At 52.3% G+C, this 26,379-nt stretch overlaps 1 protein-coding gene across 9 annotated transcripts in view; it reads right to left on the bottom strand.

Moving 5' to 3' along the window:
- Positions 1 to 1,768: 1,768 nt before the first annotated feature.
- GNB1L (G protein subunit beta 1 like) overlaps positions 1,769 to 26,379 on the bottom strand; it is a 58,866-nt gene continuing 34,255 nt past the window's right edge. For 4 of the 9 annotated variants that reach the window (XM_080821170.1, XM_080821171.1, XM_080821178.1 and 1 more), the window contains 4 exons: positions 22,451 to 22,549; positions 17,154 to 17,369; positions 2,772 to 2,864; positions 1,769 to 2,326 (listed from right to left, as the gene is read on the bottom strand). In XM_080821170.1, coding sequence (XP_080677296.1) covers positions 2,009 to 2,326; positions 2,772 to 2,864; positions 17,154 to 17,369; positions 22,451 to 22,549 — 726 coding nt within the window. In that variant the 3' untranslated portion in view covers positions 1,769 to 2,008. Of the gene's footprint in view, positions 2,327 to 2,771; positions 2,865 to 13,171; positions 13,255 to 17,153; positions 17,370 to 22,450; positions 22,550 to 26,379 lie in introns of all 9 variants that reach the window. The other 5 variants (XM_080821176.1, XM_080821175.1, XM_080821173.1 and 2 more) reach the window with 2 other exon arrangements.

The following is a 26,379-nucleotide window of genomic DNA, read 5'->3' as shown; positions in this document are numbered from 1 at the left end:
AGCGTGTCCTCCAGGGGTGCTGGAGGACACTCGCCAGCACCTCCAGCCAATGGGGTCCATGTGGGTAGTAGGCCAGTCCCCAGGATGGGCCTTCCGGGAGCTCCAATGGTATACCGCCCCCTAGGGAGTGGCCATGTCCCTGGGGAGGCTGGGCAGAAGATCAGCAGTATACGTTGTCTGCAGTGTGGTGGGGTCTTTCCTCAAGGGGCCTGGGAGGTGACTGAAGGGGTTGTGACTCTATTTTGGTGGCCCGGGTCACATATCATTGGCTCGATCCAGAACACTTCCGCTCAAGCTAAACCTGATCGGGCTGTCCCTGGCACTCCTAGGGCCCCAAGGCCACCAGCCCACACCCGCATCTCTGCCAGTCTGGCTGCTGGTGGCTGTGGCTGCTCACCACCCAACCACGTCTACTCGGTCTTGGGCCGTTAAGGCCACTGCTAGGCCTTGCCACTCGGAGACCCAGTGACTCCACTGCGTTTCGAGATCCTCGTTCCATGGCAGCGGCTCAAGCCGACCTGCAGAGAGGAGAAACCACAGAGCTCTCCAAGGATGCCGGGCTCCCCTTGCAGATGTACTCCTCAAGGTCATGGGGAAAGGCTTTTATGGAGGGTTGGCAGCGCTCATGTGTTGAGTCCCCTCAAATACCACAATCCCCCCGACCCCACGGCTCACTCCCTCTGCAGCACACTGAGGTGGCTCTGGCAGTTAACTGTCCTCAGCGAACCCGCCCTGTGGTCCAGGTTTCAACCAAGCAACCACACCCTGGGGCCCTTTCTTAGTCCTCGGGCTGCAGCAAGCTCAGACCCTCCGTGAGTGGTCCTGTTTCCATGGATCTGGCCTCATGCATTTCATATCCCTGCCACCTGGATCCCACACGTGTTCTCCAGATTTCTATCTGCATGAAGTTCTTCTGGAGCGTAGCCACCTCATCACGGGCCACACTTCGTACCTCACCCTTTGGGGCCTCCTGGGGCCTGAGTCTAGTTATAAGCAAAGCCAGGGTGGGGGAAGGTGGTCAGGAGTGTCCCACAGCGACCCCGCCCCAGGGGGAGCCATTCCCGTCCTTCAGGTAAAGGAAGACTGACCTCTTCAGGCAGAGACCGAAGCGGGTTCTTCTGGCAAAAAAGGCAGCGGAACAAAGGGGTTGGAGGCCACCCCCAGCTTCCTCAGTGACTGCCCACAGCCCCCACCCCAATTTCCAGGGTCCCATTCCTTCCCAACCAGCTTTAAAAGATGCCCTGACGGCCGGGCCCGGTAAGGAGACTCTGGATGCACCGGCTGCTTTGGCTGTTCATCCCCAGTTGCCCCGGGTGCACAGTGCTGGCTCTGTGTTGTTGGTGGCTGTGTCAGCTGCACTTAATCCTGCCATATTTTCCACCCAAGGCACCTTGCCGTCTTTGGTCTTTCTCTCTTGGCGGCGGTGTTTCCTCCCAGGGATCCCGCCCTTGGCCTGCCCCTGAGCCACAAGGTCTCTCTGCCTCTGCCCTCACCCACAGCCCACCCTCCTCCTGCCTTGCTCCCCCAAGGGGTCTGGTCACTTCTTTCTACTGGTTCTGGCTTCAGCCCTGAGCATCGGGAGCTCCTGGCCAGCCTCAGGGTGAGGAGCCAACGGAGTCCGCAGGATCTGGGGGCCACATTCACTGTCCCCCAGTGCACAGGGGTCAATTGCCCTGCCCAGCAGAAGGTCTGAGGAGAGCTCTCAGAGCTGACCCGAAGGGGGTATCCAGGGTGTCACCTTGGAGAATCTGTACCTTGAGCCCAGGGGTTTGCATCTAGAGGTTTATTGTAAAGCAGGCCCAGGTTGGCCTCTCACCTGGGCCACAGCTGCCCAGGCGTCTGGCCCAGTTACTCTTGTAAGCTGTAGAGTCACTGTTGTACAGGTGCTGTATTTCACAAAAGGAAACACGCACCTTGGGCGGAAAACAAAGACTCCACAGACCAAGTACCTCTTGTAACTGGAGGAGGGGAACTGCGGCTGGCTGTTGCAGGGTTCCACATGCCTGGGTCAGGCCACAGCATGGGCGCCCACCTCCCTGCCCTCTGCGTGGCTCAACAAGGGAGCAGACATGTCACTGTGGGTGGGGTAGAGGGACCAGATGCTGATCCGCTGATCCCCAGATCCTGCGGCCAGCAAGCCATCTGCAGCAAAGGCCACACAGTGGACGGTGGCACTGTGGAAGGATAGTACGGCCAGTGGCTTCATTGTCTGCCAGTGAAACACTCGGACCCGGTGGTCCCAGCCCGCAGTGGCCAGGATCTTGCGGTCTGGCCGGATCTTGACATCAGCGATCCCAGGATTCGTGAGTTCATGAGTTCTGCACACCTAGAAGATCAAGAACAGCAGAGAGAACCACGAAGTGGCTTTTAAGACTTGTCCCAGGGGCTCCCACCTGTGGGCAGCCCTGATCTGGCAGGCAGAACAAGGAGGGAAATGCAGGCCGCCAAGATGGCCATAAGCTCCTGCAAACTTACCCCTACATCCCAGGAGCCAGGCACAGACCCACTGAGGGGAGCAGCCTAACTGCTGCCCTTGGCCAAGCCCTTGCGTAAGACTTCAGGCCCTTCCCTGAGAGAGCCCCTGAGGTCCCGCAGAGCTGCTCCCCTACACAAGGTCTGAGAGGAACTCAAGGGCTGTCTCTGCCTGTCAGGCCTTCAGGAAAGACCTCAGTGGGCTGGGTCCTAGGTTTCCTCATCAAAGAAATACGCTGCACTCTGGCGTCCAAGCGAGATGCATCTCCAGCTTGAGAGCAGCATAAACTCATGCCTACCCATAGCATGAGGAGGATGAGAGACACCAAGTCCATCTTCAGCAACAGGGCTGACGGCCCACCAAGCGGAGAGTCAGTGGGCACAAGCAGGACCTGTGGGGGACAACAGTGAAGGTGCAGAATGCAGGAGCTCCTGCAGGGCCTGCCACACTGGCCATGGCCGAAACCTTAGTCCTTAGCTTGGTTCTGAGTGGAGGGCAGGCAAAACAAACAAGGAGGTACACAGGCGTGTTCTATCTGCATGGAGACACGGAGCCAACCTCTTTCTGGACACTGAGTGCTCCCATAGTCAGTGCTGAGTGATGACCCCTTACCGACACGTGCCTCCCTGCAGCAGGTAGGGAATCAGAGCTGCCTTTGTGGTCACAGCTATTCGTGGTTACATGGCACTGTCTCATGCATTGCAATCTGGCATCTCCATTGTGTCCATTGCGATGGACACTAAGTGACAAAGGCACTTTGCCGTCATTGTGACAATACACAGTAGCCACTTCCTTCTACTGATTCTGGGTATACCACAAGCTCTTATTGACCTGAAGTTGCCTTTGCTGTCCCTTACCAGCACACCGTTTTCTCCTAGTTCACTTCCCCATGGGGCCATGGTGGGTTTGGTTAAGAATCACTCACCTATGCAAAGATAACACAGGGGAAAAGGAAGAAACACAGAAAAGCCATTTGCGATATTCCTTGGAAGCAACAGAAATTGTCACCAAGGATTTCTTTCGCCATGATTTAATAAAATAAAACCTCATGAAGCAGTTATCTCCATAAAACAAGAACACGAAGCAAAACACAGAGGAGGAAAACTGAACTGACAGAGCTCAGGCAAGAAGAGGAAGACCTCAAAGAAATGGAGGGGAATGGGAAATGGCAGAAGGAGACTGGAACAAGACAGTAAGAACAGGAATGATACAAAGCGAGCAAAGTGAAAGGGAAAACAAAGAGTTACAATGGACTGGAGAGAAAACAGAAGACATGGAAAAAAGGCAGAGATGCTCTAACATTCAGTGGTTTAGAAAATCAATTGTAATTTCTAGAAAAACTGAAGCCTTATGATCCAGATCCAAAGACAGGCTACAGGATGGTCAATTTCAAGATACACCTTAGGAAAATCACTGGACTTGACAGCTTAAAAAGTCCTTTCAATAGTCAGAAAAAGAGCATGTCAATTGTGAGGTAGGGTTCGGCTGTCCTCAAAATGTTCCGCAGCCACATCTGTGCCAGAAGACAGCAGAGGCTGCAAAGGCAGGCATGGTCCAAGAATTTTATATCCAGCCAAACTGCTGCTCAAGTATAAAAACAATGGACAAGCATTTTTGAACATGTAAGAACTTAAAGAATTTGCTCCTGTAAGCTCTTCTTGAAGGACTGGAAGATTAACTCCAGTGTTATGAGAGATAACCAGAGAACTTTAGTAGATGATATGGCAAAAGCAAGGAATCTACTTACCAGTGGGATTAGGTCTAAAACAATACATGGATTATGGCTACAGAACCAGTTATGTAAATAACCAAAATATGGGAGCACAGTGAGATGTTAAACAGCGTTTAACAAACGCTGTTTGTTAAATTCACTGATTTGCTCATCTTTTGTCATTTGGGGCATAACATACAATAGTCAACCTCATACTTGAGAGATTATCTGACAATCCACTGTGAATAATGACAAAACAACATGACTTTCTTCCCTAACCCTGACACTAGATGCCATGTTTTCCTAGTATCTGCCCTTGTATTTTTCCATAAATATACTCAACAGATTTATAATTAGATTCCAAAGTTAAATCCAGATCTGTGCTACGTGTAAGAGAGACACAGAAAGATTGGCAAAGATGTACCAGAAGAGTGCGGACAACAGAGACAGGAGTCCAGTGTTAGTAACAGGAAACACTGAATTCAGAGGAAAAAGTAAGAAGACAGACTATGTACCATATTTACCAATGACAAAGGGTACAATTCGCAATGAAGAGCTATGACTCTCGGTTCTAGAGGCAAACGGGCATAACATTCATGAACCAAGAGCAACAGGAATGTGGCTATGATGGAGTAACTGGTACCAGACCAGTCCTCATGCTATAGACCACCATCAAACTGGACAAAAGATACCAAGCAACCTCGTGTGGGCGGGCTGTGGACAGCAGGAGGGGAGGGGCAGCTGATGGGGTGAGCCTCACAAACACTCTGGCAGCAACCTGCCCAGGGACATGTCCCAGCCATGAAATCCAGGTGTGCACAGAGGCACATGAAGCTGAAGAGGCAGAGATCAGAGTGTGGAGGCAGCTGGAGTGGCTAGATTTGTGGGGTGAGCCAGCAGCATGGAGGGAACTGGGGGAGGGACTGAAAGCTGTATCTGGGCTCCCCATCAGTCCTTGTGTGAGAGCTGGGCTGTGCGTGCTCAGGACACCACATGAGGTTTACCGGACAGGGACTACAACAGGGTGAGATGGAACAGATACAGGAGATCAGCTGTGACCCTGGGTCCAGCCGGCCCAAGCACAAATACCACCTGACAACCCAGCACTGGCTGGGATGCCACAGTGGTCTTGCTTCAGGAATAAGGGTCACATGTTCGGGTAGGGCCCATACTGGAACAATGCTAGAGATGCAGAGCTCTCCATGGCCTAAAGGAGAGGCAGAGTTCAGAAGGTGAGTCCTACCACATCAGAGGAGCCTGGGAAGGACCCTGGGCTTTCCATGTATCTGCCCTGACAGAGCATAAAGCCAAGCTGCCACAAGTTCAAGGTGAACAGCCAGTAACTGAACTACCTGCCTATAAGAACAAAAGTAAATATCCTTCAGAGCAAAAGATTAGAGTTTGGAGTCTCCACCACGTATCACTTACAGTGTTGAGCACACAAACAGAAAAATTATTTGACACGCAAAGAAGCAGGAATATATGACCCACAGTCAACTGGGAAAAAAAAAAGCAGTTAATAGAAACTGGCCCAGAATGGCACAGATGTTGAACATATCAGACAAAAACTTTAAAGCAGCTATTTAAGTATGTTCAAAAAAAAAATGAAAGAAAACGCATTCAAGTAATTATAAAGAACAATTTCCCCTATGAGTGAACGGACAGGAATTATTAGCAGAAAAATGGAGGTTATAGAAAAGAACCAACTCAGAACAGCCAACATATTATGTTAAAGGAGAAGAACAAAGTCAGAGGCTGACGCTACCTGACTTCAGGACTTACTATAAAGCTGTAGTGGTCAAGACAGTGTGGTACTGATGAAAGAAGGGACAGATCAAAGAAGCAGCACAGAGAGCCCAGAAACAGACCCACATAAACAGAGTCAAGTCATCTTGGACAAAGGAGCAAAGGAAACATAACGAAGGGAAAGATACTCTTTTTAACAAGCAGAAAAACTGGACATCCACGTGCAAAAATAGGAGTCCAGACAAAGACTTCACTCCTCTAATTCACAAAAGTAACTTGAAATGAATCACAGACCTGAATATAAAACACACTATAAAAATCATAAAAGATAACAAAGGACAAAACCCTAGATGACCTTGGGCTTGGCAATGACATTTTATTTTAGTTTTTTTTTTTTTAAAGATTTTATTTATTTTTGTGTGTGTGTGAGAGAGACAGCACGTTACATGTGAGCAGGAGCAGTGGGATGGGCAGAGAGAGAAGCAGACTCCTCACTGAGCAGGGAGCCTGATGCAGGACTTGATCCCAGGACCCCGGGATCATGACCTAAGCTGAAGCCAGATACTTAACCAACTGAGCCACTCAGGGGCCCAGCAATGACCTTTTAGACACAATACCAAAGGCATGATCCATGAAAGAAAGAACTGATAAGCAAAGCTTCACTAAAATTCAATTTTCTGCTCTGTGAAAGATATTGGCAAGATAATGAAAAGACAAGCCACAGAACAGGAGAAAATGTTTGCAGAAGACACATCTGATAAAGGACTATTAACCCAAATGTACAAAGAACCCTTAAGATTCAACAATAAGAAAACAAACGACCTGACTAAAAAATGGGCAAAAGACCTTAACACACACTTCTCCAAAGAAGATCAACATATGGCAGTAAGCACATGAAACGTGCTTCTGTCATACGTTATCAGGGAAATGCACAATAGAACAACAACTAAGATAACACTGTACCTCAACTGTATTTCAATAACAATGACAAGGAAAAAAACCAGATACCACTATACACTTGTTAGAATGGCCAAGTCCAGAACACTGACAATACCAAATGCTCGTGAGGATGTAGAGCTACAGGAACTCTCCTTCACTGCTGGTGGGAATGCAAAATGCTACAGCCATTTTGGAAGGCAGCTTGATGGTATCTTAACAAAACCAAACATACTCTCACCATGTGATCCGAAACGGCATGCTTTGGTATTTACCCAAAGGAGCTGAAAATTTATATCCATACAAAAAACTGTGGGGTGCCTGGATGGCTCAGTTAAGCTTCTGACCCTTGCTTTCAGCTCAGGTCATGATCTCAGGCTCATGAGCTCGAGCCCCAAGTCAGTCTCTGTGCTGGGTGTGGAGCCTGCTTAAGAGTCTCTCTTCTCCCCCTCCCTCCGATCCCCACCATGCCAAATACCATACATCAGTGTTTACAGCAGCTTTACTCGTAACTGCTAAAACCTGGAAGCAACTAAGATGTCCTTTAATAGGTGAACGGGTAAATAAACTGTGATGCATCCAGACAATGGAATTTCAGTGCTAAAAAGAAATGAGCCATCAAACTATAAAAGACACAGAGGACCTTTAAATGTGTATTACTCACTGAAAGAGGCCAATCCAAAAAGGCAACAGACGGTATGATTCCAGCCTTATAATGTTCTGGAAAAGGCAAAACCAAACCACAAAGATAGCAAGAGAAATCAGTGGTTGTCAAGGGTCAGTGTGGGAGGAGGCATGACCGGGCAGAGCACAGAGGATTTTTAGGGCAGTGAAAACACGGTGTGTGATACTGTAATGGTGGATACACATCATTACACATTTGTCTAAACCCACAGAATGCACACCATCAAAAGTGAACTTACTGTGAACTGTAGACTCTGGGTGATAATGTGTCAGTGGAGATCTGTATGTTGTACCAGTTGTCCCACTTTGGTGTGCTGTCGATAATGGGGGAGGCTGTGCACGCACAGGGGTGAGGGGCAAGGGGCATGCGGGATATGTCTGTACCTTCCTCTCAATTTTGCTGTGAACCTAAAACTGTTCTGAAAAAAAAATAGTCTTTTATTTAAACAAAAGAAGAAGAGGGGCACCTGGGTGGCTTAGTTGCTTTAAGTTCTACCTTCAGCTCAGGTCATGATCCTGGAGTCCTGGGATTGAGCCCTGCATCGGGCTCCCTGCTCAGCAGAGAGCCTGCTTCTCCCTCTGCCCCTCATCCTGCTCATGTGTGCTCTCCCCCCACCCCCGTCTCACTCTCTCAAATAAATAAATAAAATCTTTAAAAAAAAAAAAAAAAAAAAGAACCACATAGAAAATGGAGAATGGAGCAGCTCAGTAACTGAAATGAAAAACTTGTGGGATAGGCTTAGTGGCAGATTGTAAATTATTTTGAGAAGTCAGTTAACTAGAGGACATATCAATAAACATTATTCAATCTGAAGAACAGAGAGAGGAACATGATTGAAGAAAACTGAACAGAGCCTCAGGGAGTATGGAATGATACCCAACTGTCTAATTTATGGGAGTTCCAGGAGAGTGAGACTACTGAAAACCACAGATGAACAAAACCTTGAAAGCCACCATGAAGTGAGATGCATGGTGTGTTTAGGAATAATGATGAGATACGATGAATTCTTATTTGAAACTATGGACACCAGATGACAATGGAACAACACCTTTAAAGTGCATGAAGGAAAACAAAACCATTATCCCTAGATTCTTTTTTAAAAAAGAGGATGAAATAGACATTGTTCATAAACCGAAGCTAGAGAATCTTCTGTCAGAAGAACTACACTTCAAGAAATGCCAAAGGGTATTCTTCCAGATAAAGGGAAATAAAACCAGACAGCAACTGGGATCTACAGGAAGAGCACCAGAAATGGTAAAAGATGGGTAAATATAAACTCCAGTTGACCATTGTACAACACACAGGTTAGGGGTGCTGACTCCCCATGTAGCTGAAAACCCACTTATCACTTCTGACTCCCCCAAAACTACCAACAGCCTTCCGGTGACTGGAAGCCTTACTGATGACATGAAGAGTTAACACGTATTTGATATGCTATATGTATTATATCCTGCATATTCTTGCAATAAGCTAGAGGTAAGAAAATATTAATAAAATCTTAAGGAAGAGAAAACACATTTATAGTACTATTCCTTGTTTATATAAAAAAAAAACCTGGGGGTGCCTAGGTGGCTCAGTCAGTTACGCTCCTGGTTCTCGATTTCAGCTCAGGTCTTGCTCTCAGGTTTAATAACTGATAGTTTAACGCAAAGCTAATGACATTGAAAAGTTTATAAGGCATGCAGAAGTAAAATGTATAACCGTGGCAGGAGAAAGGGTGGGAGGGTGGTAAATGGAATCCTTCTAGCATGGGGTATGACACATGTTGGGGAAGTGGTGCATCAGCACTGACTGAGTAGGGCTGGTTACATCGACGACGTGTACTGTGAACCTGCAAGGAGCTGCTCAGAAGAAAATGATAAGAGTGATATCAAAGAAACCAAGAGAGGAAATAAAATGGAAAACCAAAAAATGAATATTTGATTAACACACAAGAAGGCAGGAAAGGAGTAAAAGAGGGTCAAAAACAGAAGGGACAACTGGAAAACCAGTATCAAGATGGCAGGCTTAAGGCCAAGCACATCACTAATTCCATTAAGTACAAACAGACTGAGTGCTCCAATCAGAAGGCAGAGATGGTCAGGAAGGACTGAAAAGCAAGACAGCCAAAGATCCATTTTAAATATAAAGAGACGGACCTTGGCTGAAAATAAGGGAGACATGCCTCAAAAAGAGGAAACCTGAGGAAGTTGGTGCTGCTGCATTAGCTTCAGACTAAATCGACCCCAAGACAAAGGATGTGTTACACCGGAAACTAAGGTAACATTCGTTGGGTGTCAACTACACTTCCATTTAAAAAAAAATTAAATTACTATTAAAAAAAAAAAAAGACATGACAAGAGCTACAGAAGGATATTTCATGATCACCATTCAGCCGGATGTGGTCACCACCTTAAATGCACATAATGACAGCACTTCAAAATTCATGAAGCAAAGCAGACAGAAAGGGGGAAATAGGCACATTCACGACCACACTCAAAGATCCAAAGACCTTGCTCAGTAACTGGCGAAAAACTAGATGAAACGATCGGCAGGGATATGGCAGACGTGAGCGCTACCAACCACCTTGACCAAGGTCGTGCTGACGGAATGCTCCGCCCAACAAATGCGTAACACACGTGCTCACCAAGATGTAATGCAGTGTGTGCTGAGCCAAACACAAGCCTCAATAAATAGCTAAATGCTGACATTGTGCAGGTTCCTTCACTGACAGCAGAATGAAGCTAGACGAAAGATATCTACAAAATCAACAAATATTTGGAAATTAAGTAATTTACTTCTAAGGAACAACCTGGATCAAAGAAGAAATCGTCAGGGACAATAGAAAGTATTTCGAACTGAACAAAAATGAAGACACAGAAATCAAAATCTGTGGGCCAGACCCCAAAGGCTGGTGAGTTGGCTGGGAGCTGGCTCCCCCACAGTCCAGTGGGGAGCCAGGACAAACCCGGAGAAGCACCTAGAACTGTGGGTACCATCAACGGGCAGATTCACACAGTCGGAGGCCCCCACTAGATGTTCCGTAACAGGCAGCACTCTCGGCCTCTGGAAGGAGTGCCTGAGGAATAAGAATGCCCGAGCAACGTTTACGGTACAAAAGAGCAGCAGTGAGACCCAATCCGTGTGCAAAGCCAGCTCTGCGAGAGAGATACCTATATCTGAAGACAAGTTGAAGGCAAAAGATTATTTTTTAAAGCTATCAAAGGAAGTAGTATAATCAGAAGAAACCTGGCATGAACCATATTAAGAGTTGGCAAAACAGGCTTTTAGGCAAAAATCCTTCTCGGGGATAACAAGAGTCACAAAAGTATAAAGGTTCAATTCCCCAGGAAGGTGACCATGCTAAACCCAGATGTTCTTAAGCCAGCTTCAAAATGCAGAAGAACACACAGGATGCCAGAGAAGTTGCCAAGATGTGTCTTGGGGCCGGGATCTCCCTGCCCCTTCCCGAGGCGCCCAGTCACACGGACGGTGTCGGACTGCACGGCCCCCACGGCTGCCTGAGTGCATGCAGGGACGGCCGTGCACCCAGCAACGAGAAGCACTTCCTTCTCACACACATGTGGAATACTTATGTCAACGGGACTGGCCTCCACATTTCAAAGAGCTGATATCATTCAGACCTTATTCTCCAACCACAATGGCATTGAGTTAGAAATCCAAAAATTAAAAAAAAAAAAAAAACTGGGGGGGAAGAAAAAATCAAACATTTGGAAACATAAAAACACTCTGATCAGCTCAGCAGTCAGAGAACAAGCAAAAATTGGGTGCCCCCCAAAATGAAGACAGTGACATCTCCCAACGTGGGATGCAGCTAGAGGGCTGCAGAGAGGCTGCAGCTGCCACTGGGGGTCAGTCAGCAGAGAGAACAAGCGGGTTCCATACCCAGTTCAAGTCAGAGCAACAGACCAAGCCCCAGAAAACAGGGGAGGAAGGAAAGGAAATATCAGAACAGAAATGATGAAACAGAAAGGATTTTTTTTGTCTTTTTTTTTCTTTTTGCTTTTTTTCTTTTTCTTCTTTCAAACCATAAAAGACTCTTCATGATAGAATTAAAGATCAACAAAGATAAGACTGATCAGGAATAAAAAATGGGACAGTTTTGTAAATACAGTAGAGTCTACATAGTCATTTCAAACAACTAAAAAAGTAGTATGAAAAATATCTTAGGCGCCTGGGTGGCTCAGTTGGTTAAGCAACTGCCTTCAGTTCAAGTCATGATCCTGGAGTCCCAGAATCAAGTCCTGCATCGGGCTCCCAGCTCCACAGGGAGTCTGCTTCTCCCTCTGATCTTCTCCCCTCTCATGCTCTCTCTCACTCTCTCTCTCTCAAATAAATAAATAAAATCTTTAAAAAAAAAAAAAAAGAAAGAAAGAAAATATCTTAAAGGTTTTTATGCCCAGAGACAAATTCTTAGAAAAAAGCAACTTACTAACCCCCCCCAAAAAATCCAGAAACCTAAATCAGTCCAAGAAGAAAATCAAGCCTTCCTTGCAGAGAAAACACCTGTCCCAGTAGAAAACAGCGACCCATGGCCACTCACAAAACAGAACCCCTACCAGCTTATCCAGAGGTCAGGAGAGGAGAGGATGCCTGCCTTGATTCTGGGACTCCCCATACCCCAACACCATAAGCAGAGAGGGGTAACAGGGGAGGGGGTGCAGCTTAGTTTACTGAGAGGCCGACTGATGGTCCCAAACAATTCTGATGGAGCCCCACCACACGGAAACCGACAGGCTCTCTAACAGGTTATTTTAAGACTATGTGGTTGTTTTGATACCATAAAATAACACAATTCATTTAAGTTAACTAATTTGAGAAGAAAAGCCCCAAGTCTGACAGCTCAATGCCTATTCACAATCCAGATTCTTTCTCCACTAGGAGCAGAAGGAGGATCTTCTACAATGAGACCCTTGCAAAACCTGACAGCAAACTTGCATGCCGTCCAAGTTGTAGCGTGTGGGTGGCTCACTACAGCCCTGGCCTCCTCGTGGCACGGCCTGGGCTCCTAGCCAGTGCTATCAGCATTCAGGCAGCCCCCCAGAGACCTGCCCAGTCACCTCCACGCCTGCCCCACATCTCATGGTCAGGGACCCCCCCCCAACTCTTCCAGGGCTCTGGCCAGTACCTGGCCCACCAACTGGGGCACCACGATGTCCAGGCCACTAAGTGGCACATGCTGGAGAAGGACTGCGGGAGCCAAGGCCACTGTGCATAGGTGAGAAGGCAAATCCTATGTGTGCCTGAACCCCTCTCCACTCACACGGACCAGAACACGGGGCTGGAAATGAGAACTGATGACCATCACCATCCCTCATCCTTTTCTCTTCTGTGGACTTTGCCCTAAGCCAGGGGTAACCAGGGGACCCCTTGGCTCGGAGCCATGGACTCCCTGGAACCCACGTGGGGCCCTGCTTCAGGGTCACCTCCTTCATATTCCATCAGGGAGTATTTCCAGGGAGAAAAGGGCTGCTTTCAAGTCTGCTCTTGCTGACGATCACCAAGAACCCAAGGCAAGAGGAAGAGGAATTTGAATTTCCATAGACACCCCGGAGCCGTGGTTCTCACACACTGGAAGCTGGGTCTAGGGCACAGAACGCCTTCCATGCCATGTTACTACCTGGGAGGAGCGAAGATGCCCAGCACTGCCCACGGGGGCGGGAGTGACTCTGGTCCCGAAGCGAAGGCAGAAAGTAGGCTCCCCTGGCAGGAAAGAAGAGAAGCAACAGCAGAAGCTCTGACGGCGACCTCAACCACGAGAGGCCAGTCCCCGTCCTGCGCTTGTATTCCCGAGGAGGAGACTCCCAAGGAAGGTCCAACAGGGTCCGTTCATGGTCATGGCCGCCAGAGCCTTGCTTATTCTGCTGTGTTCCTGAGGTGCCTATGGGGGGTTGAGTTGTGTCCACAATTTGCTTGGTCTCAGGTCCATAGGTCCTGCCATTGACAATTTAGAGGGCGGGGACTGGGAGAAAGGGCAGCAGATGCACAGCAGGACAAGGGGATGCCTGGCCAACCAGCCGTGGGTGCACCTCGGGGAAGCGTGGTTGGTCCGATTCCCAGTCCAGGCTGGTGGGGGGGAGTGGTTCAATATTACTTAAAGGCCTAAAAATACTGCTGGCCGTAAATCAGCCCCTGCTTCAAGGCCATGGGCCCTGCCCAAGTGTGGGAGGAAGGAGCAGGTCTGCACACCACCTGTGTCTGACGACAGCCAAGGCCCGATCCCCTGGAGGCTGGAGGAAAAGCCACCTCTGGAAGGCAAGCGAGTGGCCCAGCATTGCCACGTGTCCCCGAGGCCACAGTGTCCTGAGGAGGGTGGCCTAAGGCTCCCGGTCACTGCCACAGACCCTGGCCGCACCCATCCCGGATAAGGACCCTCTGGGAGGGATCCCTGGCCACTAGTGGCTCTCACAGCACATGACCTCAGGTGCCAGGAATGTGCACGCGGCGCGGCCGCCATCTGGTTCTCATTACCCACGCTCTGCTGCGGGAAACCTCATCTGCGTCTCCGCTCCCAGCGCCCGCCCGGGAGAGATTGATTTGGGCTCATTAGAGACTCCAGCAGCGGGTTGTGAGGTGAGGCCCATCTGTGCCCACGTGGCTCAAGGGCCAGGGAAGGCAGCTGCAGCAGAGGGCCAGCACGGTGCACCAAGGACCTCGGGGCGAGGATGCCCGTGGACGCCTGTGGGCACCGGCCCCTGACACTTCCTCCTCAGGTGCCTTGTGTCACAACCTGAAAACCTCCAGGGCCTCTGGGGCCAACTCGGAACCTGACATGCAGCCGTTCTCGGTGGCTGTGCTCGGCGGGAGGAGCACTGTCCTCCTGCTTTGATGTGTGCTGCTGAGTGGGGCCCCAAGCCCCGAGTAACACCGTCACGTAACCACCACGTCCACCCCGCGGTGCCTGGTTCCCCTTCTGCTTTAACTTTCAAATTCATTAATAATCCTCTGTGCTTTAACTTTTCAGTTCATCAGTACAGTAAAAGTTCATCTCTGGACTGGAACGTGCCCCATAAATTTAAGTCTTTAAGTTCCAGCAGCTGTTTCCCCAGCAAGCCGGTGGAAACCAGGCGGATCTGGGCCAGGTCGGCAGGAGGGGACCCTTCCCGGGGTCCTGGGGGTACTGCAGTCTGGGGTGGGGTTCTCAGGGAAGCACCCCGAGTCTTCAGCCTTTTGCAAGGTCAGGCTGATGAAATTCAAGCCACAGTGGGATGGAGCCCTGGACCCCACAGTGGGAAGGTGGAGGCCCAGGCTTGTCCCCAACAGGCTCAAGGAACATGAAGGAGGGGTGTAAGAGAGAACTCCAAGGCCTACCTGGCTGGGCTCGACACCCAGTGAGATGCCCTCCTCTGCTGAGGACAGGAAGACCCAGCACCAGCCTGGCTCTGCCCCAGTCTTAAAGATGACAGCCATCACTGGGTGCCTGGGTGGCTCAGTGGGTTAAGCCTCTGCCTTCAGCTCAGGTCATGGTCTCAGGGTCCTGGGATCGAGTCCCACATCGGGCTTTCTGCTCAGCAGAGAGCCTGCTTCCCTCTCTCTGCCTGCCTCTCTGCCTACCTGTGATCTCTCTCTGTCGGATAAATAAAAAATTAAAAAAAATTAAAATAAAATAAAAAATAAAAAAAGATGACAGCCATCACGACAACATTCACTCCCATCCCTGCTCAGGTCCACCATTCCAAGGGCTTGGGGCCTTTCTGCTGGGACAGAGGCATGAGAAGCTCTGCCCCACCACAGCCAGGCCTGGCCCCATTTGGAGGCCTGTCTAAAACCCCTTCCCCCAGGGCCTCCATGGGCTCTCTAAGACAAAAGAAGGACAGAAAGACAGACAGCTAGTTGCCTTTACTGTAAGTTGGCCATGTACTGGCACAAGCTGATCTGCTGGGGAAGAGCAGTGCTGAGGAAGCATAAATGTGTACCCATCCCTTAATATCACACTGACCCCCTTTCCCCTCTCTTGCTGGGCTCTGCCCGGCCGCTCCCACCCTCAGGTTCCTGTTCTGATCCTACCCAGAGAGACACCGGGGAGCCTCACACCAGGACAGTGGGCAGTTCCTCCCTGCCGCTGCTGGCCACTTGCTCTGGATCATTCTTTCTAGGATGCCAGTCCCAATTCCAGCTTCAACATGAAAGCACCCTTCCCAGGTCTCCCTCTGCCTGAGCTGTGTCCGTCTCTGGGCCTCTTTGTCCGTCACCATTCCCTCTAGCACCCTGCTGCCTCACTCCTTCTCAGCCTCTGTCTTCCCCAGGACTCCTCACCCACCACGTAAGACCCCTGCCCCAGCTGTCCTGGCTCCGTCCCTCTTTCGGGGTGACCTGGTGGCAATGCCGCACCCCACCCCCGCCCCCCGCCCAGGGTAGCACTCAGGATGCGTGACACCTGCTAGGCACTGCAGCACGCCCTTAGTTTCCCTGGGGGCCTGCCCTGCCCCTCTCCAACCCACGTCGTGCCTCAGGGTCTTGGTGGTGCCTGCCCAGATCTTCTTCCTCTGGCTGTGAGGGTCCACGCCGGGCGAGTATGAGGTATAGCAGGCTTGCCAGGCTAGCAGGCAAGGCTTTATCGCCTGGTGAGGGGAGATGCCTTCTTCTCCCCCACAGCTTCTGCACAGAGGGGCAGTCCTGTCCTCCAGCACTCCAGCGATGAGCACCCAGGTGAGGCCAGGTGCCGAGCCTGCCGCTACTTCTGCTGGCAGTCTCCCCAAGGGCCACACATTTCCCAACTGGGGCCCTGTTCCCCAACCAGACCTGGGTTTAGAGCGCTGCCCTTCCACGCAGCTTCCACGAGCTAGTCAAGTGGCCAAGTCTCCTCCTTCCAAGGCTTCCTGGCCAACAGGGACTCCTCAGCCACCCCAAGACACCAGAGTGCACCAGGTCACCCTCTGGGGGCCAAGAGGCATCAAACCTCTCATCCCGTGACCTGCAGCCCCCCTGGGACCTGCCCTTGTGTGAGGCCTAGACAGGAGGCTCCCCGACCCCCAACTCTACCCCCAAGGTCCCAAACAGGGCTGAGGGTGCAGGCTGGGCCATTGCAGGCCGAGCACCAGCCACAGGCCCAGACCTGGCCCACAAGTGTTCCACAAGCCATGTGGGAAGGGAAAGTCCACCGAGACTTCATGGGAAGGTTTTCAGCAACACCCCGCTCTGGCCTGAGGCCTCACACCCCTTCCCTGTCATGGCAGGCAGAGAGGAACAGCTTCCCTGGGGTTGGCCTGCAGACTGCCCTGGGGGGCGTGACTCCGTGGGTTTCTCCACACTGGGTTGGTTTGGGTTGATTAATCAGTTCCTTACTGACTGAATTCCTCTGAGTCTTTGCAAATGGACTTGCCTACCCCTGGACTCTACATGCCTTTTCTCTAGATGGACAAGACGTGACTGCTGTTAACCCGAGGTCTGAGAGAAACCCAAACCATGTGAACGGCTCACAAGCGCCCACGCCCCCTTCTTCCTGCGCCGGCCCCGCGGACAGGCTGGCCTGTACCCCGCCTTGTGGTGATTAATTAGCCAGGGATCTGCAACAACTCCTCTTCATGCCTAAATATTGTTTCAGCCTATCAGACTGTTAGTGCAAAGCAGGATAAATGACACCTCGGGTCTGGCGTACTGACCTGCAGGGCCTGCTGCTCATCCAGGCTCCAGACAGCCAGCGCCTTCTCTGCGGAGCCCGAGACGCCCCTGGCCTTCTGGGAGTCAAAGTCAAAGCCCATGACGGGCTCCGTGTGGCAGGCGACGCGGCTGCACACCTTCCGCTCAGAGACGTCCCACAGGGCCACCGATCCGTCCTCGTAGCCAGCCAGGAGGAGTGGGCGGGGACTGGAGTCGGCCTGTGGGGACAGCACAGCAGTCAGCTCCCGAAGAAGGCTCCAGTACATTCTGGGGGAGAAGGGGCTCTGGAGAGGGGTGGCCTCCCCTGCTGGGCCTTGGAGGTGGCCCAGTCAGGTACCGATTCCCTGTGTTCCTCACACGGCAGTAACAGTTTGGAGGCTCTGTGTGTCCCCTTGAGAGCAGACACCAGTGGCACCAGGCTGGCACGGGCCACCATTGGCGTGCTCTGAGGACCGAGACTGGAGGGCGCCGAGCCCAAGGTCGCCCATCACGGCCCCTGCCTCGGCCCCTGCCTCACGCTGCCAGGCCGCTGCTGCTTGCCAGCCGGGACGGGTGCTGCAGCTTCCTCCTGCCTCCTTTCTGCAGGCTGAGACTTGTGGCCACCCCTTCGTGGGGCCGGTCACCTGTCTAGAACTGCCAGCCAAAGGAAATCGCGAACTCCATCTCAATGAAAAATGAACTTTCTGTGCTTTGTCAACGTCGCCGCAGAAGCCCCCCACCCCCCCAGGCCTGGTGAGTCGCCAGGGTGCTGACTGGTGTGAGCCGAGCTCTGCTGGCCCTGAGCTATTGTGATGAATGAGGACTCGGGTCAGAGGGCTCTGCACCCGGGACAGACGCCTCGTTTATCTCACCTCGGCAACCACTCCAGGGGAGCGCCGCGGGACGCCGTGTCACCCCAGGACTGAAAGTGGCAGCCCCGTGCTTGGTGCCCAGTCTCCAGGACAGGGACCCAGGTTGCTTCTGGGGCAAAGCACACGCGTGCCGATGCCTTTTGCTCTTCACTCGTCTCTGCATTTCCTGCTGAGCTGCCTGGGGTCGGCGTCACTCAAATGTCAGAAATAACTGAGCACAACCCCTCCCCAGTGAATTTTCCAAGAGCCAGGAGCTCAGCTGAGCCTCCAGGAACTGTGGGCCTGGCCTCTGCATGGTGGTCAGTGGTAAGAATGGGGTCCTGGCAGCAGAGGGGTTGGAGCTGCTCAGCAAGGCTGCCTCCTGGGTCACCTGCAACTCCCAGAACAGTCAGTCCCCTGTTGGCGGCAAGGCTGGCACTGAGCAGAGTACCTGGGCCTCATGGGTCACGGGCTGATGGCACTCCCGTTATGAGCTGCGTGGGTGCTTCCACCCACCCCGAGGGGCTCTAGGCCCCGACACTGTACACATCACAGAGTGCCCAGAAAGAACCTTTGCTCAGCTAAGCAAGGTGACTGGGTTTAGCCAAAAGGCACCAGATCATGTGTCTAACAAGAGGACACTATATCCTCTACACCTGGAAGCAGGGCTCTCTCTGTGTATCAGAAGGGGAAACTGAGGCTTTAGGGTGCGATGTACGTCACTGAGGCCCTGGTTAGTGAAGGGAGTCAGGGGGAGCCTGATGCAGAGTGGCTCTTTGATCAGAAGGAGATGGCAGGGGCGCCTGGGTGGCTCAGTGGGTTAAAGCCTCTGCCTTCGGCTCAGGTCATGATCCCAGGGTCCTGGGATCGAGCCCCGCATCGGGCTCTCTGCTCGGCGGGGAGCCTGCTTCCCTTCCTTTCTCTCTGCCTGCTTGTGATCTCTGTCTGTCGAATAAATGAATAAAATCTTTAAAAAAAAAAAAAAAAAAAAAAAAAAAAAAGAAGGAGATGGCAGCTAGCCTGGAGGATGTCTCCCGCACATCCATGGAACCGGCTTCGACATTTTTTTTCTGATGATAATACGTGTTCATACATACAAAGAAAGGCTCCTAGCTTCGCTTAGCCTGTGGCAGCCTGTGCCCCTCCCGAGGGCCTCTTATAGGCTGACTGCCCCCCCAGTGGGCCTAACTGAGCAAGCAGTTAGGAGAAGGGCCCCATGACCATGAACCCTGTGTGTGCACCCGCCTGCTGATGCTGCCACAGAGGGGCCAAGGCTGGGAGCAGCCGAGCGTGATCCCTGCCTCCGTCTGGCCTCCCATGCGAACCCGTCAGGGTCGGTATGCTTTCTCTGCAGTTCTCTAATGGGGAAGAGCTCCACTTTGGTATCTTTCAAGTCACCTGATTGGAAACTATTTGTGCGGCATGAAATTATTTATAAGGCTTTTCTCCAGACACGTATAGACTGCTTGAAGAAGCGATTAGGCCCTCTGCTCAGGTACCTCGTCTCAGGCCGCTGTGCCTCTCCAGAAAGGGCCTTACCCCATGAGCAGCCGTATCTAGACCCTGCTAGGAGGGTGAGAGCCAGATGAGAACAGCCCAGTGCTCCGTCTGTTGACCAGGAACTCACGCCAACCCCCAAGGCCAGACCTGCCCTGTCCTACCCAAGAGGTCAGCTCTGAGGACCTCGCCTGGGGCCCACTTGGGTCTGTTCTCTTCGGGGCAGTGATCTGTCTTGTTGCCTGCTTTTCCATCCACCCTGCCTCTGCCCAGCCTCTCCTCCACCCCGCCACCCTAGGGCGCTGCTCCTCTCAGTGCCAACACATTGGTTCTGGTCTGTCTCTGCAGCCCAAGTTTGCATCATGCCCGTGGTCTCTGGGTTCTGAAAGCGTCTCGGCTCGTTCACGGGCTGCATGCCAGTCACCCACCTATCAGAATAGGAGCCAGACCAACCTGCAGGGGCTCGCCTCACTGTTGCTGAGGGTGACCAAGCACTGAGGTCTAGTCCTGATGGCTACTGCTCCCCATCCGTGCTGCAGGGCCCCTGCGGACCCCAGCTACAGGTGCCACAGGTAGAATAGCAGTCTCATGGCCTCAGGCCTTTGGGGAAAGGCTGATCTCCGTGGGGCAAGGACCTAAAGTTGCCAGAAGGACTTGCTTTGTGTCTTCTCCTGTCACTGGGCGCCCTAACTGGGAGGGACCCCAGCAGGCAGGCCCCGCCTACAGCACCTGCTGGGATCAGTCCTGTAGGGAGCTCCCAGCTCACTAGAGGGGACCCTAGGCCCACGGTCTGAAAGCCTGTTCTCAGGGCTGTTGTGATCAGTATTCCTGAGCTTTAATGTGATAATCAACCTAATTCAATGCAAGTCGGCCCCTTTGAAGAGCCAAACAAGAATCTGGGGTGCCTGGGTGGCTCAGTCTGTCTGCCTTCCCGCTCAGGTCTTCATCCTAGAGTGCGGAGGTGGATCCCCTTGGTGTGGCGCTGGGCAGGGAATCTACTTTCTTTTTTCCCTCTGCCCCTCCCCACCACCTGCATGCTCTCTCAAGTAAAGTTTTTTTAAAAATCTAAAAAAATAAAAAGGATACAGAACACCTGGATGGCTCAGTCGGTTAAGTGTCTGCCTTCAGCTCAGGTCATGATCCCAGGATCCTGGGATTAAGCCCCGCATCAGGCTCCCTGCTCAGCAAGGGGTCTGCTTCTCCCTCTGCCTCTGCTCCTCCCCCTGTTGGTGTTCTCTCCCTCTCTCTCTAATAAATAAAATCTTTTTTAAAAAAAGATTAAAAAAGAAGAATACATCTGAATGTTTCAGTGAGAAATACCATGTCAGGTCCCTCTGCCACACTCAGATTAATAAACTACAACCTGGACCTTCAGGTTTGGAGAGAAAAAAAAAGGACATTTCAAATTAATGTCAACTCTCTTTTAACAGAACACTTTGCGTTGGATCTGTATCAACTAACAAAAACTCGATTTGTCCTTCTGTCAACTATATTAATTACCTTAACAAGTTTGTACATCCCGTTTCTATACATTTTTCTGCTGGAATTTTTACATGATTACGCAATGACGGTGTTTCCAGGGAAGCAGAGTGAGCGGGTGCAGCCACAAGGCCCAGCCCGGAAGTGTGAGCACCACACCGCGGCCCTAGGCGTCCAGACCTCAGGCGGTTCCCCGCCACAAACGTGCAGGTGCCAGGAGCACGGTCATCTTGGAGCCCCACCCCCACCCCTCTGCTCAGCTCCCCGTGGGCTTGTCTCTGAGCGGTGGAATCAGCTTATCGAAACAAATTCCAACTGGGATGTTCGTCAAGAAACTGCACAGGGGGAAACCAATGGCAAGAAGGCGCAGGTCCGTGGAGGGACGAAAAGCGTGGGGCAAGGGCTCTGGTGGGGTACCTGGCCCTGTGGGTCCTCTTGGCCCCACAGACATCCCCAAAGTGCCCAAGCCCATCTTGGGAGAAGTGCAAACAAGCAGCGAGGCACGAGGCAGGAATCACCTCCTCCCAATCTCAGGCAGGCTCAGGTAGCTCCTAGAAGGTGCTGGTAAACTGAACAGAGCTGGGAAAATGGCCTATAAGCCATGCTCCCCAAGGCAAGGACCTATCTACCTCGGTCTCTGTCACAGCAAAGATGCTGCCTGGCATTCTTACCAGGTGAACACACCAGATCATTAGCTCCGTTGCCCCAAACAGCAGCAGCCCTGAGAAGCAGAACAGTAGTACACTTTGAGCCAGTGCTGTCCCTTGTGGCCAGGAGGAGGCTGTGCTCTGTGGAGGGTTGGGACTTCTAGTAGAGGCAAGTGGGCGGGCCCAGGAGGATCCCTCCCAAGACCTCACTCTTGGCCTTGGAGCCGAAATCCATGCTGCCAGGACTCTGGAGTGTGACCCATTCCCTGGTCCCAAGCTTCAGCTGCCAGCCCCAGATGTCTTCTGACCCTCTCTAAGCAGAAAGAATAGATAAGAAAGAAGGAAATGGCTGCAAATCAGAAATGCCAAGTGTGGCTGCAGGGAAAGTCAGCGTGTTAAGCCCACTCCTGCCTTGGAGGCAAAGAAGTCACAGAAGGTAATCCCCAGCCAAGCAGGGGCCAGGAGGGCTTGTAGGGTTAGTCAGCACTTCCCTCCTAGCCCTGTGCAGGGCTGCACGTGGGCGTGCGAAGAGGAGCGGAGTTCGTGGCCCTCCGCAGGAAGGGGCTGCTCCGCTGACCCAGCTGTCCCTCCTCACTGGCCGGGCCAGTGGGGCGCCCTGCAGAGGACAGCATAAGCCAGGCCTGCCCCGGTCAGTTTGTAGGACAAGCAGCAGCGGCAGGGGGGCAGCAGGAGCCCCCGGGGGGACACTGAGGCTGTGGAAGGCAGCATGCATACGGGCTCCCAGGGGGCTCGTGGTTTGACGCTAAACCAAATCCTGAATGGGGCATGATTCATGGCCTGGAAGGCGTGACTGGCAGGGCGTGGTTGGAGTGCGCTGGGCCTTACCTGCCACAGCTCCAGGCACATGGGCATGCCTGGCTTGGCATCTGCCTCCGGCTTCAGGGTGCACACTGACGTCTTGGATGGCATCTCCAGAATCTGAACCTGACGGTAAGAAAACAAGTTGATTTGGGCAGGCGCCAAGTCGAGCCTGTGCTATACAAACAAGAGACTTTTAAGGCGATTAGCCAAGGCTGCTGCAAGTTTCTGTCTGCTCCCCAGAGGAACCTGGGAGCCGAGCCTCCTAATTAGGCCGCATAGGCTCGTGGGTTCAGGCGCTGCTGGGCGTTGTGAAACTCACACGTCATTCCTGAGTGACCGGCATGTCCCTCTCACCAGCATCACCACCTCTGGCCTTTCCTGATTTTACCTCTTCACTGAGCAGGGGACTTGCTGGGCACTGACTCAGTTTACCCATCCTCCCGATCTCTGCCTCCTTCTCTTTCCTGATGTGGGCTTTCATGTGAACAACTCTGACTAACTCAGGTGCATCAGATGGTTTACAGAAGTGCATGTGGGGGCGGGGACCATGGTGGCTCAGTCGGTTATATAAGCATCTGCCTTCAGGTCAGGTCATGATTCCAGGGTCCTGAGATTGAGTCCCACATCAGGATCCCTGCTCAGCAGGGAGCCTACTTCTCCCTCTCCCTGAAACTCCCCCTGATGTGCTCTTTCTCTCTCTCACTGACGAATGAATAATCTTAAAAAAAAAAAAAAAGTGCACAAGGGACCCCTGGGGATCACCAGCCTGTCTAGGAAATGAACATGGTGTGCACCAAGGGGAACTCTGTTTGGGGCCTGGCTGGTCCCGACACCCCGCACCTCTATACTGGGTATCACAGTGGTGTTTTGTGTCACCTGAATGCAGGGGCAGGCCCTCCTGTGCCCGAGCTGGAAGATGTTCCTTTCTGGTCCACACAGCCAGGTCACATTCAGGCCTGTCCATCTGAGCTGGGCCAAGCTCTGCCCCACACCATCTGCAGGGGATAGCTACAGCCACAAGGAGCAGGCTTGGGCACTAGAGCACTGCCGCCCAGAAACTGTCCCCCCAGCCATCTGCATCCCTACTGCCTCATCTCCAGCAAGCAGGGACAAGGGCGCCCCCTCCTGTGGTGCTTGGAGGTAGAGGGGATTCCATATGAAGCAGGTCTGCCACTCCATGATGGGGAGGCTCGACCAGCCCTCAGGCCCCCTTGATGTCGGTGAGAGGGGCTGTGCTGACAGCGTGCGGCCACTATAAAGCCATATTATCCCTCGCCAACAAGAGGACATCTTCTGGTTTGCAGGTGAAGAGTCTGGGGCAGAGGTGGGGGGTGTTGAAGGGACAGCCGGCCTGCTGTCTCAGTCACCCAGTGAACTGGAGGCAGGTGTGTGTGAGCTGGGCTGCTCTCACTAACCCACAGGGGAGAACCAGCCCAAGGCCTGAGATTAAGTCCTGAGTCCTCTCACGATCTGCTACCTGCACGCTGGGTCTGTCCGAGGGCACGCTGCAGGCAGGGTAGAAAGCCAGTGGCATGGCGGCCCGGGCCTCCCAGCTGCAGGCCTGCATGGGGGTGGCACACCCACAGGCTGAGGCTGTGGGGACCTTCTGGGCAGGGTTCTTACCAGAGGCCCACGCAGTGTCCTCGGGGAGGGGCTCGCTGCAGAGTATGAACACGTCCCCACAAAGAGGCACACACCTATGTACGCACACGCACACAGGCTCCCCCAGTGTCTGCGGGGCCTGCAGGATCACTGTCCATACCAGCCCCCGCAGCCCTCACTGCCCACGAAGAAGACAGAAAAGACCCTCAGTGATGTGAGCGGTTGTTACTGTCATCAAGTTAGAGGCTGCTAGAAGGAGCCCCTGGAACAGCAAAGATTTCAAGGAGGAGCTCTAGCAAAATAAAAAGACATGCAAGAAAAGTCACGTGGCAACCAAGACACAGCGGAACCTAAGGATGTCTCAGAAGTCAGGTGAAAACCCAGGAGAAGGGGAGGGGGCTTTCGGAGCCTCTGTGTCCTTGGCAGTGAGTACCAGCGACTCAATTTCAGGCTTACTGTTTGAGAATTGGCTGTAGACACTGTGGGAAGCCTGTGGGCCCCAGCCAGGGTGCGCTCACCCTGGAGGCCAGATGCTCCATAGGACAGAGAAAGAACTGCTCCTCTGGGTTGGGACACCTGGGCACCCAGCCCTGTGCACATGCAAAGCAGCAAAGCTGCTAGCCGTGTGAAGGCAGAGGGAGAGGGAGAAGCAAGCTCCCTGATGAGCACGGAGTCTCCTTAAGATTCTCTCTCTCAGAGCCAGTTAAGCGTCTGCCTTCAGCTCAGGTCATCATCCCAGGGTCCTGAGATCAAGTCCCACATCGGGCTCCCTGCTCAGACAAGAGCCTGCTTCTCCTTCTCCCTCCGCCTGCTGCTCTCCTTGCTTATGCGGTCTTTCTATCAGTGAATAAATAAAATCCTTTAAAAAATTTTAAAGAAATATGGGTGCCGGGGTGCCTCAGTTTGTTAAGCATCTGCCTTTGGCTTGGATCATGATCTCAGGGTCCTGTGATTGAGTCCCACATGGGGCTCCCTGCTCAGTGGACAGCCTGCTTCTCTCTCTCCCTCTGCCTCTGCCCACGACTCATGCTCTCTCTCTCAAATAAATAAATAAAATCTTTTTAAAAATTAAATTAAAAAAATAAAAAGATTCTCTTTCTTTCCCTCTGCCCCTCCACCCACTAAAAAAAAAATTTTTTTAAGTATATTAAAAAAAAAGATATTGACTGGGTAGTTGGGATCTGTGGGGAGAAGCCACCCTGATTGCTTGCATGTGCTCATGGGGAGAGGGATGCCAGAAGAAACAAAAGTCCCTGGACACACAGTCTGCATGGGCCCACACCCTGGATGGCCTGGTACAAGGGCACGCAGGTATAGTGAGGGATGACCTCTCCCAATCTGTGGGCCCAGGAAGATCCCTCTGGTGGCAGTGAGGAGGGGTGTGAAAGCAAGGGACTCAGGTAGGGGTGAGTCACCCTGCAAGTCAGCTCGGGGAGGAGAGGAGGAAAACCAGGACAGCCCCGAAGCCTGAGCAAAACACTATGGGAGGAAGAGTGAGTGGCAGTACCCACAGCCATATCCTGAGTGTAGGAGAGCAAGGAGCCCAGGGCCCAAGGACCAGGGCAAGCCCAGGGCTGCTGTGAGTCCGACAAAGGGCTCTGGGCTCTGGGCTCTGGCAAGGGCCTGGATGCCTGCGCTCGGAGCCTCCTCCAGATACCAGAGTACTTTCCATCTGGCACTCGACTGCAACCTTAGTTTCCAGAAGGTAAAATATTTGGTTTGGACAAGCGTGGCCACCCAGACGGCCGAGCAGGGTGGGAGCATGTCCTCCCTGGGCATTGTCTGGGCATAGTCCAGCAATGCCTTTCCAAGCAGATTCCATCCAGGCAGATTCCAGGTGGGAACATGGAAAACAACCATTTTCCCAGGATATCTGAGGTCCTTGAACTGGCTGCTCCTGAAAACCACAGGTGCCACCTGCACTGGCGACTAGGGAGCCAGCAAGCCAGTTAAAAAAACGTGGAGCAGCACATGCCGGGTGTCAGGGGCCAGACCCCGGGGGTGGGACTCGCAGCCAGGAAGGCCCAGAGAGGCTGAGAAGCAGAGAGCAGCATGGGGCATCCCCGCCTCAGTGGGGAGGGCTGGGCTCTACGGCGTGCAGCGCAGGAGCGAGACTTGGCGCTGCCTGGTCCCGGCTGTTCAGGAGGAAGCACACCCCTCTCTTTTCACATTCATAAAACTTTTAACAGGTTTTTGGCAAATTGGCAAGAAAAGTGTGTGTAGCTCCTAATTGGCGATTTAAACGCAATCATGAACAAATAAATGCCTGTTCCTTTCTCATTATTTATGAACTGAATCTGCTTTAAGACAAACGAGTCTTCTTGGGTAGGGGCCAAACCTCGCTGCTGTGG

This window comes from Martes martes (genome assembly GCF_963455335.1).
Source record: "Martes martes genome assembly, chromosome: 13".
In the NCBI taxonomy this organism is placed as follows: Eukaryota; Metazoa; Chordata; class Mammalia; order Carnivora; family Mustelidae; genus Martes; species Martes martes.
The sequence above is the reverse complement of the archived record's forward strand: the minus strand, read 5'-3'. Positions and strand labels throughout refer to the sequence as shown.